Genomic DNA, 18,552 nt, shown 5'->3' with positions numbered 1-18,552 from the left:
TTCCCAGATTTATTATCCCTTCATAGAAGAGGGAAAACTAAAGAGGGAACTTCGTGTTCTTTATTGCAGTGAAAAGTTGAAAAACATAAACTCTATCAGTAGATTGCATTCATTTTTTATTTAAAATTATTTAGAGGGTACGTTTTCAGAAACAGTAAAAATTACAAACATAGTTTTAATAACTCCAGTGGCAACAGCTGAATCTGAACAATGTTTCAGCACATTGAAGCGTATTAAAACCTGCTTAAGAAATGCAATGGGACAAGACAGACCAAATGCCTTGGCACTTGCTTACAATAGAGATAGAATACATTTCAAACATAGAGGGCTTCAACGAAAAAGTAATGACAAAATTTGCTGAGCAGAAGAACAGGAGTCAACATTCGTAGAAAGGTATGTTTCACAACAATACCTGTTTCTTTTGTAATCATGTGAATTTTCATTATATTTTAAATTCTTTAAAAAAATAAGTCCAGTTTTGTAGTTTAGAAGAAAATAAATACCAGTTTTTTTGTAATTCATGTAATTTGTCATTACATTTTAAATTCTTTCAAAAAAGTAAGTCCAGTTTTGTAGTCTAGAAGAAAGAATACCTATTTTTTGTAATTCATGTGAATTGTCATTATATTTTAAATTCTTTAAAAAAATAAGCCCTGGCTAAATTTGAGGCCCCGAGACGCCACTGTGCACAAGGCAAATTTTATATGTCGTAAGTAATGCTAATGTATTAAATTATAATTTATATTTTGTAGATATTTGATTCAAAAATTCAGGCTTGACCAGGACTCTGGCTTAGAGTCCTGGTCGAGCCTGCATTTTTCGTTCGAATTTCTGCATAGTACATTTCCTGTGTGTTCCAAACCTTTATGTAATTTGCATTTTCTTTATATTTTTATGCACCAGGGAAATCATTAATGGTGAAGTGCATGAAGTGCGAGCAAATAGTTCTGATTTTAAGACAGGAGTTACTTGCAAGAAAACAAAAGGTTTAGATTGCTACAATGACATACTTCATCCAATTAAATGTCCTGATTTTGCAATTCGTCTCTATTGTGGTTGTGGTAAGTAACTTGTGTTGTTTTCATGACATCAATATTTATTTTTATTTTAAATAATAAATGTGTCATTACTAGGCATAAGCAGATACTGATCTGGGTATATTGGTCGATACTGGAGAGTAATGGTTGTTATTTTATCATTTGTACTGGTTGATTCTTTTCCAGAGTTTGTGTCTCACTAGACTCTCAATATTTAAGTAAACAGTTGAATTATTGTTTAAAAACAAGTGTTATATGACAGAAACACAAATGTAGCCCAGTAATTACATTTGCACGCTTAGGGATGTACTGATATGAAATTTTTGCAAATACTTATAAAATAACAATAAGCCCTGGGAGGGCCTTGGCCTATCAACTGACTGCCAGTCTCCCTCCCACAATCCTACCTAGAGGAGTAGAGATCTTCAACCGGTAATGGGGTGATGTGGGGTCAGTACTTTGAACCTTCAGCCGTTATAGATTTCCGAGACCAGATTACACTACTCACTCGTAGCTCCTCAATTTCTTCACTATGGTGGGTTGTCACCAGTCCTATACACAGGACAAAAACCCAGAGACTGAACCCAGGCAGACTCGAACCCATGCCATCCCACAGTCGGAGTCCAAAGCATAGCACCTTAGACCACACGGCCATGGAGGAGGACACTTATAAAAATAGTAATATAAAATTCATGATGCCTATAACTGATTATTATCAACTGACTCAATTGCAAATGTTCCATTAACAACCTGAATGAGTTGTTCACTTCCTTATCTAGAGTATGTAAGCAGGTAACTATAATACTATTAAAAAAGGAGACTGTGTATGTAGACATTTATTTTATGAAAAACATGGTTCATAAACTATTCCTTTACATTCGCTGAAAAATTGACAAAAGGGAGATTTTTTCACTAAATTATAAGCTATTTATAGAAATATCAAAGTTACCATCAATTTTACAAAAATGCTGATACGCGTACACAGCTTAATGTCTTTTTTGTGTGCTACCATCCTTCAGTCATTCTTACCTTGGAAAAATATAGTGTGTTTTACAATCTCTGTGTAGCATTTAGCTACAATATTGATGGTTATGAAATTATTGTACACTTATTCTCTAGTTTATGAATTTTAGTATTGATCATTATTATCTCTAAAATTTCAGCAACAACATTGGCACCTACAACAACCCCAGCAACAACCATTACAACTGAACAAACAACTGAAATAACTGAAGGCACAACATCAGGTAAGTAATATTGTACAAATGAGTACATTAAATGCTTTCCACCTGAAAGTAATGTGGCAATTGATTTGAACCTTAAATGACATATTATTTTAGTACAATAGCTGTAATTATTAATAAATTTTAGTGCAATAGTTTCAATCAATTAATATCATGTTATTCTGCTCCCTTGAAGGTTAGGTTTTTGTTATGAAAAATAATAGTGAACAATGAATATAATAAAAATAATATAAAAAGATAATGCCACCCCCTTCTCATTGCAACATGCAATGAAGGCTCATGGTGAGATATGATGGTAGGGACATATACATTCAGAATCTTGGCCATTTGTGAAGGTGATGTGGTCAGCATCATGCTCCAGCCACTTTTTTCCCCTGGAGTTGTCCGCATGTACTCATTAGAGGCTGGGTATACTCCAGAGCCACTTCATGCAGATACATTGCTAGAAAAATTCCCACCTAAAATCACACACCATGGGAATTGAGCCCTGGTCTCCTGCATGCCAAGTAATAATGTAGTATAGTAAATGTGGTAATGACTGTATAATAATATGATCTTACACGTAGTGATGGCAGTTTTTTATGTATAAAACAGACATTAAAGTTGAAGAATTTCAAGAATTAAATTATTTTAAAAATAAATTTACATTGTATACATTATGTAATATTCTATTTTTACAATATTAGTATGTTATATTATGGTTTTGTAATGTTTTTACAATAGTTTATATTATATCATTGTTGTAGTACTCTAAAATTGATTGAATTGTTATTTTAAGTCCACTTTGTGCACAGAAAGGTAATTGGGACTGGACCTACAGTATATAGTGGGATCTGAACCACTATGTGCCTCCACCAGGTATCGAACCTGGGACCCCTTGATTACAAGGCGACGACACTACCACTGCACCATAGGGGAGGCCCATAGTACTCTAAAAATATATATATATAGTTATGTTATGCATATATTATATTATGTGTTCTGTCAGCATATTATAATCTGTAATATACATTCACCAATGCCCCTCTGGAGTATTTAAAAGTGTTAAAAGTTCTCAGTAAAATCTCAGTTCCAATATATGATGATTAAGGCTATGTTGCAATGACATTTAGATAATGGTAATTGGTTTAAATTTAGCCATTCTTAAAATGAACTTATTATTCTGCAAATTACTACAGGGAGGTTATTGCAGCATGCCACCGCTTCAGCATCGGCCGCTTGCCGGCCCAGTCATGCAACAGGTGCCGGCAAATTGCGTAACAGATAGCCCGTAACAGAAACCGCTTGTTTTGTAATGTTTCCACTTTTCACAATTACAGTTACAATTACAATTGAAATAAGCACGTACCTTGTCGCACGGATGCAGGAAAAGGTGTCCTCCCAAATACAAATATTTCTGACATCTAATCTTAGATTAGTCATCGCTACTTTATTCTCAGTTGTCGCGACAGCGCCTGCAGCTTATCGGGGGTTGGGTGAGTTGTCAGCCGCGAGAGGGCGCTTCATACTGCACGTGTCGGCAGTGATGCCAACCGTAGGGACATGTCCCTACGCATAGGGACTTTTCACTAAATTTCGCCCGCGTAGGAACGTAGGGACAGATTTTGCCAAATGAGGGAAAACGTAGGTACTTTTTTCAATCTTGGTAAATTACATTTTATGAATTAGTTTATCTGGATACTTTAGCGAGGAGGAGAAAAAAGAACTAACTAACAGATCTCCATCAGAATTTTGGAACATGTTATCGGTTACCAAAAACTTTCAAGGCAAGTTCCTTTTTGAAAACATTTCCACTCTCGCGAAAATAGTGCTAACATTGCCGCATTCTAACGCGGAAACGGAAAGAATATTTTCAATGTTAAGTGATACAAAAACAAAAAAGGGAAATAAAATGGGACCAAAATTGTTAAAGAATGCAGGAAATACAGCATCACCAACCAACATCTATCTCTTCACAGCAGCAGCATGTATGACTTCAAATAACATAATCAACAGTAAACGACTCAACGTTATTCATTAGGGGTGTGCTGGATTCTTTACTTTAAAAAGTCGTTAATTCTCGACGTTTTCTGCCTTGTAAGTTTCTGGAACTTATCGAAAGTTGTAAGTTTTTATTCTAGAAATGCAAAAACAATCACTTAAAGTGAAAATGACTTGTAAAATTCGAGATTTCCAGTGCTTCGGGAAATTTCGAACATTTCCCGTCCAGAAAATTTTCCGACTTGGTCGGGAAATTGCAAATTTTTCAGTCCCGAATGTCGGGATTTAAAAAAATTACCGTCCCGATCCCGTCCCGACCCAAAAAATTCTGTCCAGCACACCCCTATTATTCATTAAGGCAAGAATTTACAATACCGGACCCTTCTGTAATTTCTATGCTACGTCTTATACTCACGAAATAATTATTCGTGATTATTTATCTCAAGTTAACATGTTGGGGTGAGGGGGAAAAAATGTTCATTAACGTGTAGAAGTTGTAAAATAAGCTTTTCAATTCTCGCAATGATTCTCCGTATACAAGTATGGTAGCCATATTTGTTGATATGAACAAATTAAAATTAGTTACGCTGTCTACAGCGTTGTCACACTGTTGATTTCATACTTGGAGAGCATGGATCGTGTAAGAATGGCGGAAGAGAACAGTAAAAAAGTTGTTAATGTTGTACAGATTGTTAGGTGGAGTGTGCAGGAGGATGGCTGTGGGCTAATTAATAAACTTATGGATTTCAGTATATTGCCCAAAGAACGTGCTTACATGTGACAGCGACAATCACGATGTAGAAGAACTGATTTGATTACAGGTAAATTTGGCAACAGTACATCAATCATAAAATTGCAGGATACGAAAATGGCCTTCGATGATGAACGTTTGCCGTTAAAGTGCTACGAAAATAATATTTTTTATCGGTTTGTAATCACAATTACCGCAAAACCATTCAGGAATAGCCCCACTGACCATTCTCGGTAAGTTTAGGTTAAGTTAGGTTAGGCAAACATAGTTAAAATTTGGGCTCGAAAAAAACATGCACGGGTAGCCCAACAAACCATTGACGGATAGCCCCACGAACCATTCAGGTACGGTTAGGTTAGGTTAGGATAGGCAAACATAGTTAAAATTTGGGGTCGTAGTAATATCAGGAATGTATATTTCGTTTTTTAAGTATTGGAAACACAAAATCTTCCGGTAAATAATAAGCAATCGTGCCGATCGCGGACCACTCAATGTCACTTATTTTGCAATTTCTACACGTGACCCCCCAAATTTTAACTTCAAATTCGTGATTAGGAGGCCTCAATTAGTGAGTATGCGAAATATTACAAAAAATCGGGGAGAGGTCCTGTATTGTAAATTCGCTCCTTCATTAATTGTGGAAGCACCGAGCAGAAAGATTTGGTAAGTAAATGTGTATATTTTATCTTCTGTTTGCATGCTCATGAGGTGGTTTTTTTTTTAGTCACTTTACTTGGCGTAGGGACATTTGGTCAGTTGTAGGGACATTTTGACTACGTCTGTAGGGACATTGCCGAAAAATGGTTAGCAACACTGTCGGCTACCAGACAGTGAGTCTACGCTCATTCATGTTCACTTCTGTTCGCGTTTATCAGTACGCGTTTTGTTTATACTGTGTTATTGAGTTGGTGTGCTAGTGCTTTATTGTGTGTTAATTGTTGTTCATTCATTACTTATGTCGTTAAACAAATATAGTCTTGAACATAGAGTTTTTATGTACGATAATTACGTGAAAACGAATTCTTGCAGAAAAGTGGTCAGGGATTACGATAGACAGGATCTCTTGAACCTAAGAAACGTGTTGTATTGCTGTTGAAGGAAGTCATTTTCAACATCTCTTATAACACAGGAGGTTAGTGATCATCATTATTATTACTTTTAAATATCATTTTACGCTTTCGGTTTGCTTTATGCGCCGGGATGCTGTCTTCCCTTTCTGTCAACTGAGGATAAAGTAGCGATGTCTAATCTAAGATTAGATGTCAGAAATAAGGTGCCGGAAATATTTGTATTTGGGAGGACACCTTTTCCTGCATCCGTGCGACAAGGTACGTGCTTATTTCAATTGTAATTGTAACTGTAATTGTGAAAAGTGGAAACATTACAAAACAAGCGGTTTCTGTTACGGACTTCCTGAACGCAATTTGCCGGGACCTGTTGCATGAAGAGTCCGCGGAACGGCCGTCACGCTGGCGGTGAACGACTGAAATAACCTCCCTGTATCTGTACTTGACATAAGTGTTTATACATTAACTACCATGAGCAGCATGTAACAATCAATTATTAAAGGCAGGTATGGTGTGTGTGGAAGGGGGGGGGGGGGGTGGAGGAAGGAAAGATTCAGTGATTTAATATTGCTTTTCCTCTTTGCCTCTTTAGGTTAATCATATGAAGAATGAATGATAATTTGATGAAACAGATATGAAAAAAAACATCTAATAAAACACCTATACTCTCACCAGGACTCAAACCTAGAATGTTCTGTGGCAAGATAATAAGTTGGGTACTTACCATGTTTGTCCATGAAGGTGGCAAGGAATGTGTTAAAAGAAACTTGAGCTCACTTCAAGTAACTTCAGCATGCAATCAGTTTTCACATAGACTTAATAATATATTTGCTTGTAGGGCAACAGAAACTAAACTCATTTGTATTTTTCTCATTTTTATTTCAGTGTGTCCTGATGGTAAAGAATGGGATGAATGTGCTGTACGTTGCAGAGATACATGCTCTTTCTTCCATTACCAGCTTCAGCAGGAAGGTCTTTGCCTCAGAGATGAAGAGTGCTTACCAGGTACGACATGAGTTCATTTTACGCAAGTTTGCTGGAATCATCTATTTTTGACCTTGTACAGTGTTTCCATTTTTAGTGAGCATAAGCAAATTATTACAAGTTATTTGATAAGTTTTGAAAAAATTAAGTTTGCAAACTTAATGTTTGCAAATTCATGCAATTCCACAAAATAGATACCTGCAGCTTATTCCAATGATTACCATATTTGCCGGCATGTAAGATGCACTTTATTTCTTTTAAAATAGGTCTGAAAAACAGGGTGCATCTTGTATGCCGATACTCAGTTTTTGATTACGTTCATTTATGGAAATTTTCTCTGTTCTGAGTTAGATAATTTCCTTGTGGTGTGTGACAAAGAAGCTTAAAATGTATTTGTTCCTAGTTAGATTACGTAAAGTAAACCTACATATTACTTTATATTTGGAATACTGTAAATTAATTATAAATTCAGTGATAATTTTTTTCCTCAAAAATGTTTATGCTAGTGCATCTTGCATGCCAGTGCATCTTATATGCCAGCAAATACAGAAGTTTAGTTTCATTTAGCATCTTTTTCACCTTTACAACAGGTCTTGGATTTGTCACATAGTGCATATGCAGTACAGTACTGAACAAGTTTATACAAACCATTCCTAGAATTGTTTATATGTTAATGTTGTAGGTTCCTTTCACAATAGGAACATAGAGTTTAGTTTAGTTTAGTTTATTTGCATCCAAAAGGCATACCAGTGTGTACAAATAACAGTACATTGTAATATAGGACATGTTTATACATTACAATACTAGATTAGTAGATCTTACACATACAAATACAAAATACATAGCGAAAAATTGTAACAAATTGGGTCTTACTCTGGTATTTTATCAAAATCACAAAAAGAAACATAACATGAGAAGATATAGAACACTACAGCCTACTTCTAGGTGATACTAATTATCCAAGTTCATTCGACATTTAAATTTACAAGAAGAATATGTGATTATACTATGTTATATACATTTTGTCTTATGCAAAAGTTGCTTCCATGTATTCAGCTATAGAATAAAAAACATGCTTCAGAAGCATCGATTCTATCTTGTGAAGGTAAGGAGCCAGAAGGACACCGGAGCCACTTCCAATGTTAGAAAAGTTCCCGGATTTGAACCGACCAGGGATCGAACCCAGGACCTATAGCATGGTAGTCAGACACGTTACCGGCTGAGCCACCCTGCCCACTAAAAAAATGTGAGGAAACCATAAACACTTAGCACACAAAATGATAGTATCTATATTTCGTGACTTTGCCACATGTTCACCGGAAAAGTATGAATCTCCAGTGAACATGTGACCTGGCCGTAAAATATAGAAACTTTCATTTTTTGTGGTAAGCATTTACTGTTTCATATTGTTATGAATAAAACAAGTACACTGATGGTTCATAACAGTGCACTATTTAGTGGATTGAAATTGTTGCAACATTTCTTGAAGCAATTGCTAATAAGGAACCTCTTTTTTGTAAAATTTATTATAATTTTATCAGAGGAAATAACTGAAATAAGTGTGAAAAAATACTAATTTTATGCTTCCTTTTATTATGTTTTAATGGATATTCAATAGTTAATTAATACTTTAACCAAAATATGTTCACATGATTTTATTTACAGGATGTGTAGACGTTACTGAAAATAAATGCCCTGTAGGTTATAAGTGGAGGAATAGGGATGACTGTGTTAGAACAGAAGATTGTATGTGCTATTCCCCAACAGGCAAACCTTTGAAGGTAAGTTTTAGTGCACTATTCTGCATCTGTAAGGGCAACCCTGCTGAAAATTCAGTCTACTGTTTTCGGTAGATCAATAGGTGCTTTCAAGCATCTACTGTTTTCTGATTTTCAAACAGATATATGTAAAAAAAATAATGAGGATGATTGAAATGTAACATTTACAACCACCATCTTAAGCTAAAACACTACTTGCATATTAAATGTAATACTGAAGAAATTATTTTCACTTGTAGTTTCTCTACTGTACTGTAGATTTGATTTGATTTAGTTTATTTTACTTCGCGTTTTGTGCCTCTTGGCTAATTTGCGAAGATGGGGATGAGTGATGAAATGATGAAATTGATGAATGGACATTCACAAACAACCAAGCCCGACTGGGATTCGAACCCGGGACCCTTGGTTTTAGTAGATCAATAGGTGTTTTGAAACATGTACTGTGTTTAGATTTTCAAGTAGCTATAATATCAAATTGTTAATCAGGAGGAATGAAAAGTTACATCCAACATGTTGAGCTAGACACACTACATACAATATTACATGCAATACTGAAGAGATTATTTCACTTGTAGTTCCTCTATGGTACAAGTACATTAGGCCTACTGAAGGTGTTCAGTAGGAAACCATTTAGTCGCAGTAGATTTCCGAAAAGTACAGTAGAGTACAACTGATAACAGTAGAAATTTCCAGCAGGGATTGGTCATAAAATAAAATTCAACATAAAAGTTTATTTCTTGTACTCATATTGTACATACCTACACCACTCCCTGACTTTTATTTCAATCTTTACAGTAGGTCCTTTTTTTTGCATTGAGAAATCAAATCACAGATCGGACTTCACAATGGTGGGATTGCTAACTCTCTCAGCCATGATGAATGGATGTTATGGAAAGGCGAAAAACAATAAACTCATGGCATTGTGCCCAGTAGCAACATAATGAAAAATTACAGATTCTGCACACACACACTGTCTACACTTACTTTTGAAATGCACGTCATATAAGTACTTCTTTTTCTGGCAGAATGCAAAAATATGCTATTTTGGCATCTCTTTTCATTGCTGAGAATAAAATCCTGTAATCCTGTGTTACAAAAAGAAACAGACAATCATAAATGACTATACGATGGTGCAGTGGTAGCATCGTCACCTTGTAATCAAGGGGTCCAGGTTCGATACCCGGTGGAGTCACATGGTGGTTCGGATTCCATTTTAAACTGTAGGTCCAGTCCTGATTAGTCTTACTGTGCATAAAATGAAATTTAAAAAAAAACATATCAATCATAAATGACTATACCAGAGTAAATGTTACTAACTCTAACTTTACATGATTATCACTTAGGGAGAATTCACACCAATGCAACAGGTGACATGTGTCACTTGAGGATTTCACCAATTGAATGCAGCCTTGTGCTGCCTGTCATGCTGCTATGGTGTGAAATATTGCTGCTTGTTCTCAAGCAACATGTGTCAAATGTCACTTGTCACTTCAGTTTGAAATCTTCTTTATGCCATTACTCACTATGCACTCAGGAACCCTCATGTGTCACCATAATAAATTGACTTATAAAGTGTACTGGAACTTTTGGCAAAGTATATTTACAATACCCAGGCAGTTTTTCATCCCTCACCCTTCCCCCCCCAATTATTCTTGTTGATGTTATGTAGGGATGTGTGGAACAGAAATGTTTTGGAATCGGGATGGGAAAATTTTTCGGTACGGAAAACGTTTTAAATTTCCCGACATTCAGGAAATCTCGAATTCTACATGACATTTTCACCTGAGAAGTTCCAGACACTTACAATGGGGAAAAGATCAAGAATTAACCACTTTTTAAAATGACCCTTTTCAATTTCCCACTGTTCAGGATCCCAAAAAGTCAGGAAGTCATTTCCCAAAGTTGGGATCAGGATGGGAATTTTTTTCGATCCCGGTACTGACTTTTTGGGATCCCGTACACCCCTAATGTTATGAGGTGACTGAAATTCATGTTATGTAAATTCCCAATAATCTAATATGGAGAGCAAGATCAGTCATAAAACATTTGAAGCATTTAGGTATAATTCTTATTCTACTGTTATGCATTTAATCATAGAATTAAGTTATTTTCATCTTTGTTCCAGCCAGGTGAAGTTGTCAGTGTAGATGAATGTTCAACTTGCCAATGTCTCAACAATGATTATGTCTGTGCAGGATCTAAATGTAAAACAACACCAATTCCATTGTCACGAGTAAGTTTCTTTTATTGGCAAATAACTAATGACCAGGGAACGGATTTATATGTAGTAAAAATGTGCTAAATATGTAATACATATTTAGTTATTTTCAGCATAATATGGAGTTAAATGTGGACTTAAAAATTGTAAAAAATTACCTTTTCTTGTCTCGTATAAGTCTCGACATTGTATCTATCACGATGACTGTCTTGAAAAGAAACCAGAAGCAAATTCCATACGTGTGCCACAAAATCGTTGCCTCTGCTGCTGCTGTCAGGCACGCAAGTAGTAGCGAGGCTGGGATTAGCAAAGGGCTGCTTGAGTTGGGTCTCTCTTCCAACATTGCCAAAATAACGTTTGTAACAACCAGGAGCCGATGCTTGAGCCCTCATTCTCTATTGTTGTCAACTATTGTAAATAAACAGGAATTTCAAGTGTTTTACAACAGCAAAAGCAAACAGTTGGGAGGTGTAAAATTGAAAAATAAAAAACAATACATTATTGTTCACATGACAGAAAACTTGTAATTAACTCAATTTGAGGGTTTAAAAATGTCGTAAACTTTTGTTTGTTTAATGTACATTTGACTTTGTCAGTTATTCACAAGAAATTCACCCAACTCTTTGAACATGTAGTTATTGCGCGAATATGTTGAGAAATGTTCTGAAATATGGAAATAATATGTAAAAATAACTGAAATATGTAAAATACAAGCCAAAACCTAATATATGTACAAATATGGAAAATAAAAACTGAATTTTTCGAGTCTACATGCCATGCTGCACAAAGATAATACAAAATATAACTGACTTCAGCTTCATACATAAATATGTATTTACTTATAAATCCGTTCCCTGCTAATGACATTTTCAAGCTTGAAATGTTTAAGTTGTGTATAATAATAATAATAATAATAATAATATAGGTTACCTGATGTGCTTACTTAGTGCTAAGTTGACTTTTTGGATAGTCTTCGTCTAAAGAGTTAAATGTTTTAGTAAGGAAATATGTTTGAATCTTTACAATCAAAAATCAGAGGTTTCCATGTGTTCTTTATTCTTTATTTTGATAAGATAACCACTGTATTTATTAATTATATAAATTTATGTGATTACAATTTAGAATAAGCATATAAATTATTAATATCTCTCTTTTTTTGTAGACAAGTTTGTGCAACTGGACAAACTGGTACAGTATGACTAACCCACGAGAATCTGATGGAGACCATGAAAATCTTATAGAACTCAGACAGAAGTATGGTTTTTGTTCCAACTATTCAGATATTGAATGCAGAACTGTTGAAGGTAAGAAAAGAGATAGGAGATGCTATTTTATCACAAATATCGTTAGTAATAAAATTATGTACTTATAGTATGAATGGACCAATATTAATTTTGGCTGATACTGATAAAATACCAATATGAAATTCACCAGTACTGATAATAATTGATATGATATACTGATATGATATAAAATTGCAAATACCTCATGAGGAAAACCTGAGTGCTTCATTCACTTCCTCAGTTAATGCATGGAATCAGGTGTCTCCAGTGTGCCTTAGGAAGCAAAAGTGTATTTTAACATTTACTTTTAAAAACCAGCCTATGTGAATTGCATCTTCATGTTCATGTTGCAGAATTTTACACCAATTTACAAGTTAACTAGAAATATCAGATCAGTCAAACTATTGGGATTTAACCAATAAAATGACATACAGATATGTCAGCCAATACTGATAGCGAAAGCGAAATCAAGAGAATAATAAATGTTAAAGCAAATAACAGTACTCACTAAGTTCACACTGCCCTGGTTTGTAATCGTACTTCATAATTTTCCATCTCTTCCGTCGTATCCATATATTACTGCAGTTGCTACAGGCTTTGTAGCTAACTTCCCTCCAAAAAATCAATATAGTTAAGTCTGCTTTCGCTATGTACAGTTTCCCTATTCATCATGAAATGAAACACTTTGCACTGAAACAGGAACGACCTTTTGACAGCGTTAAATAATTTTGTAATGCAGTAACAGCCACACAATACAAAACAGCTGACTATTTGATGCACACTCCCTCCCCGCGGGTTGATAATTCAGTTACTGTGCCATAGAGGCCGTTTATTTTGACCAAGATGCATGAAGCAAAGGCATGCTTAAAGCACCTGTTTTGGTTTCAGTTACCCTCCCCCCTCTTCTCCTTTTCTTCCCCTGTTATGCTTGGGACAATATACCATCGAAAATTTCCCTTTAAAAAAAAAATCCTCAATTTGTGATGATGTATGGGTTGCATCGACTGCATCACACGATCTCCAATGGAATGGGTTTACAACACTACATTTGCTCGCACACAGATTGCTGCGTTCACAGCCGTCACATGGCGCTCAAGCCAAAACACCCAAACAGCATCCTCTACGCGACTGCTGCAACAGCGTCATAGAGAGCGAAACTACCATTGTGTTCCAGCCCCGATCGCGGCCTGGTCTACGCGGGTTGATATCACGGATCGCCGACTTCTCCACCATCTCTCTTGGTGTAGCAGCGTGGGAACACTTGATGTTTCGAAGGAGATAGAGTTCAATAAATAAGTATGATAATAATGATTGTGCACATGCGAATGTGTGAATAGGCAGAAGCCGCTACTGATATCAAAGCATTCAAAGATTAATATGGAACAGGGATGTACCTATGAAATGCAAGAAGGTAATATATAATACATACTATGTGCCAATAATTACATATGGAGCAGAGACTTGGACAATGACAGAGAGAGACATAAGAAAGATGCAGGCAGTGGAGATGAAATTTTGAAGAAAGTATATTGGGGAAGACAAGAAGGGATAGAATAAGGAATGAGGAGATCCGACAGACAGTGGGTGTGGTGAAGCTTCAGGACAGGATAGATCAGGCACAGATGAGATGGTTCAGACACATGAAGAGGATGGATGCTGAAATACTACCAGTTAGAGCTTACAATGCACAAGGAGTGGGAATAAAGCCAAGGGGGAGACCAAGGTGTCAGTGGAAGGAACAGATAGCAGAGAGTGTTAGGAGAAGAGGACAAGATTGGAATACCGTGGAAAGAGAGGAGTGGTGGAAGACCAGGAAAAATGGAGAGGCTTGACTTCTATGCCGACCCAGCCAGAGGCAGGAAACGATGAAGGATGATGATGATAATCAGATGGAAAGGGAAATATACTGATGCCTTAACAAGTATGAAAACCATTAAGTTTATATTTATTCTATACGTAATAATATCATCACTTTATTCAGTAGCATGCCTAGGAATTTCAAGTCATGAATATTTTTTTGTAAAGTCAATAGCATTGTATTTGACCATTTTTCCATGCATTTAAAATCATGGCATTGACTTCATTGCAGTATATAGATCCAAGATATTGCCCTTAATGCCTATTTTGTTCCTATGATCACTTTCATATGCTTTCAGTACAGAAGTAGGTTTCAGTGTAATTTAATCATTACATGTAAATTATGTAGTGCCTATGATTACCTATTTAAGTTATTAGTGCTTCTAAGTGCTTAAAATGTTTCCAAATGGGGACAAAATAATTCTGCAGAAATGCACTTTGTGTCTATTTTGCTTAGGTTTCCCCACAGTTTCAGGGAGTCCTTTTGCTAACAATAAATATTCAATAAACATTCAAATAAAAAATGATCATCCCCTTGACATAACCTGCAATGTGCATTATGGGTGGTGGCACCTAGAAAAAAGTTTATCCTCCCAAGCCTCAAAGAAAACATCTTCGTCACTGCTTTTATGCCTTATATCTGCCCCCTGCATGGATGTCCGGAAGGGGTGGCAAGGGGACTGAAAATAAAAGTAAACCAAAAATTATATATTTCACACATATAATTTCATTTCTGCCACAATAATATGTGTTAATTATTGCATGAAATGATAAATTAAAATTTAATCAATGTTCTTTGAGAGAACAACACTATTATGGGGGAAATGTGCCTTGTTTGCCCCCTCCCTGGGAAAAACACCTTGCTTGCCCCTCCCTGGAAAAAATTCTGCAGACTTCCATTGCTCCCTGTAATGATATTGAACAGTTGATCCATAATCTCGATACCCAAGATTCCAGGTTTGAATCCTGGCCTGGGCTTGACTGTTTCTTTGTGAATGTCCCATTATCATGGATGCAGAACAGTTGTTAATCTGTAAAACTTTCTGTTAAATCAAAAAATATACAATACTCCATATGCATTATGAAATTACAGCTATTGATGTTATGGAAGTATTACATTTTGTATGAGAGAGTTTGAATTTGATGTTTTTCATTATTCAGTATTGAAAGTGAATGCCTATTTATATGCTTGTTTTATTTTTGGTTCCTAAAATCATGCTTATTTTCTGAATTTTAGTACCTTTTTGTCTGCCTATTTTGGCAGTTTTTATTGCCTAGAATTCCAGGCTCTTAATTATAAATAGCTGGGTAATGATGTATCTTCATTTGCTCATTTTATCTTTATTTACTTGTCCTATTTCCACAGACCTAATAACTTCTGGGAAATTCTATAAAACTGAATTTATAGATTCTAAGATATAAGTTACAATTATAATTTTCAGGGTCATTAACGTCCTGTATATTGTTGCATAATATTGGCAATTTTATCTTGTAGGTCAAGTTCTGTATTCAGAGACAAACCAAGATGTAGTGTGCAATATGGAAAATGGTTTACGATGCCTTAACTACATGAATGGGCCTGATGGTTGCTTGGATTACGAGGTATGGTTTCCATACATTTGTCCTTCCAAGATATTATTGAAATTTCTTTGCGAAAAGGAGCATATTTTTATAATTAATTCAAACAGTTTAACAAGTTTGTAATTATTTTAATTGTGGAACACTATCTAGAACAGACAATTAGAATTGGAAGTGTCAAAATTGTTTCAAATTACATTGATTTGCTTTTTATCATCACTGGCTTATATAAAAAAAAAACATATTTTTCGTATGGATGGACAAATGTCAAAGTTTTGCTGATATTGTACCAATGTGACATTTATTCATACCAATATTTGATATTTTATGGATTCTATGAAGTTGCAAATGCTCCAGGAACCTTATTCATTCATTCACAACCTAAATTTATGAATGCAATTAGGTAATTGCAGTGTATTTTGCCTTAGCAAAGGCAACTGTATATTTAATAGGGGTGTATCAATATGATTTTTTTTAAAGTGGCAATATAAAATGTACTAATAACTGATATTCAACCAATCTGATATAAAATTGCAAATATTCCTTGAAGAACATTAATTGTTCATCAATATGCTTAATTAACATATGTAATCAGATGAGTGTAATAGCTTTTGCTTTGAAAAAGAAATACGTGTTCAAACATTTACTTTAAAAACTAGAGCATATGAATTATACTATTCATAATTATATTAGGTAATTATATATTCATGAAAATAATAACAATAATAGCATGTGAATTTAATGTTGATGCCCATAAAATACACCAAGATGACAGAATTTTTCATTAAATTTCAGATTATTTATGGATGCATCAGATCAGTAAAATTGTCATTAATTTGTGTTGCCCCAGTTGATTCTATTCATACTCACATTGTAAAACAGCACTGCAGCATCTGCACATATATTAATCTGTGCCATGCACAAAATTCAAATATTCTGGGAGAAACTGCATTCGTTTTAGATTATAACTCCATTAAGCCTTGTTTCCATGATTATGAAAAAACTAAATATGCTGACCAAGGCAGTAATTTATTTTATTAAAAACATAAACTAACGTTAGTTTATGTTTTTAATAAAATAAATTACTGCCTTGGTCAGCATATTTAGTTTTTTCGTTTTAGATATCAAAATTAATTATTCTCTTGGCATTTGAAAAATATTTTAAAAAGCTACAAAATTTCCAGCTTTGATTATTTCATGTAGTTATTGTAAATGCCTAAATTACATGATGTAATTATGCAAAACCATAGAATCATGTAAATATAAGTCAAGTTATCTTTGGTATTTTGTGAACAACTTTTCTGTATAAAAAGTGGTCAAACTGTGTACTTTTCAGCCTTCTTTATCTGGTAGCCATAAGGCTGGTATCACAGGATAACCTTGTAGGGAGGACTATCCTTACCTTTGGCATTAGCCTTGGACAAGTTCCTCACAAACCTATGCTTTCGAGCTATGGTTCCTGCGATACCAAGAAACCATTGATTAATCTTGGAAGGGTTGCCTGTTACAGATTGGCAAGCAGATCTGCATCAGTCAACTCGATTCAGGATTGCCAGTGATTAAATTTTATTGTAATTGTGCAAAAGGACAATAAATATGACCTTATCGGAAGAAATTTCAATAACCGTTCATTTCAAACTAAAGAAAGGTATAAATCCGACACCAGTGACCATCTGGTCATCCGTTACCCTGTTAGCCAGACTGAGAAGTCTGATTTGGGGTAACCCAGCTGTGACCAGTCACAGGCCCTAGAGGACCAGTGGAGGTGTGTGTTAAATTTTACTGATACACCAATATGTCAATATTGATACTGATACTGATTGAGTACTGATTGATCTGTTCCATCCATTATTTAGATATTAACCTTAACTAACCCAAGTGTAATAATACAATTATGTTCATAAATGGCAGAATTTTTGCACTGAATTGCTGTAGAAATATTGAATCAGTGATTTTTATTGGTGCACCAATCAGCTGATACTGATAGAGTACTTCTAGTAGATTTAAACAAGAGTACATAATATTTCCATTCTTTTCTCTCTGCAGGTTCGAGTGTTCTGCCCATGTGGTGAAGCTACTACTGTTGTTCCTGAAAGCACAACTGAAGAGAGGCAGACGACTGGAATTTACACGACTCCAACTTCATCCACTCTCCGAAGCACCCTTTCAACAACAGGTATATACAAACCTTCATGGTTTCAACTTTAAGTTTGAAACACAATCTAGTGGTTGCACCCTTGTACTATATTTGTATCTGTATTTCGAACCACTGCAATGCACATACAGGATGGGCCAAAAGTCATGATCGTATAATGATATAATATTACCGTGCGTTCATTTCGATCTGCAGCCGAGAGATCGGGAGAAGCGTGGCGGGCGGCGCTGACGGAGATGCCGACATTTGCAGCCTGTAATGCCCGCTTATTTTTATAGACATATGCAGACATTTATATAAATATTGCAAAACGATCACTAACCTGTGTTATAGGAGTATGGTTTTAATTTTAGTAGCTTAGTGACTGTATGTGCCGATGATTTTGACACGCCTGTGTTATAACACACAAAAGTTCTTCTGTAATTCATCCAAGTTCTGCTCTTATATACACAAAAAAATACGCTTTAGAAACGATGTTAAGAGCCACAGATAATAAAACATTTTAATCATAGTTTTGACCAGTAACGTCCTGCTTAAGTTTATATCCTTGAAAGAGTTTTGTGCCGATGGGGATCGTTTGGAGGTTTTGAATGTGCAACACTGTATCAAGATTACGCTGT

General features: G+C 35.3%; 1 protein-coding gene across 1 annotated transcript in view; it reads left to right on the top strand.

Annotated features, from left to right (window-relative positions):
• The window catches only part of Hml (hemolectin), a 271,917-nt gene that overhangs the window by 149,320 nt on the left and 104,045 nt on the right, over window positions 1–18,552 (top strand). Inside the window, exons 49-56 of the mRNA XM_083120321.1 lie at window positions 904–1,061; window positions 2,201–2,284; window positions 6,965–7,084; window positions 8,729–8,844; window positions 10,967–11,074; window positions 12,222–12,363; window positions 15,695–15,801; window positions 17,824–17,953. Of these exons, the coding sequence (XP_082976447.1) occupies window positions 904–1,061; window positions 2,201–2,284; window positions 6,965–7,084; window positions 8,729–8,844; window positions 10,967–11,074; window positions 12,222–12,363; window positions 15,695–15,801; window positions 17,824–17,953 (965 nt within the window). The remainder of the gene's footprint in view (window positions 1–903; window positions 1,062–2,200; window positions 2,285–6,964; window positions 7,085–8,728; window positions 8,845–10,966; window positions 11,075–12,221; window positions 12,364–15,694; window positions 15,802–17,823; window positions 17,954–18,552) is intronic.

Source organism: Lepisma saccharinum, chromosome 4 (genome assembly GCF_977018435.1).
Source record: "Lepisma saccharinum chromosome 4, izLepSacc3.1, whole genome shotgun sequence".
NCBI classification, from domain to species: Eukaryota; Metazoa; Arthropoda; class Insecta; order Zygentoma; family Lepismatidae; genus Lepisma; species Lepisma saccharinum.
Note: the sequence above shows the minus strand (reverse complement) of the source record. Positions and strands in the feature narration are given on the sequence as shown.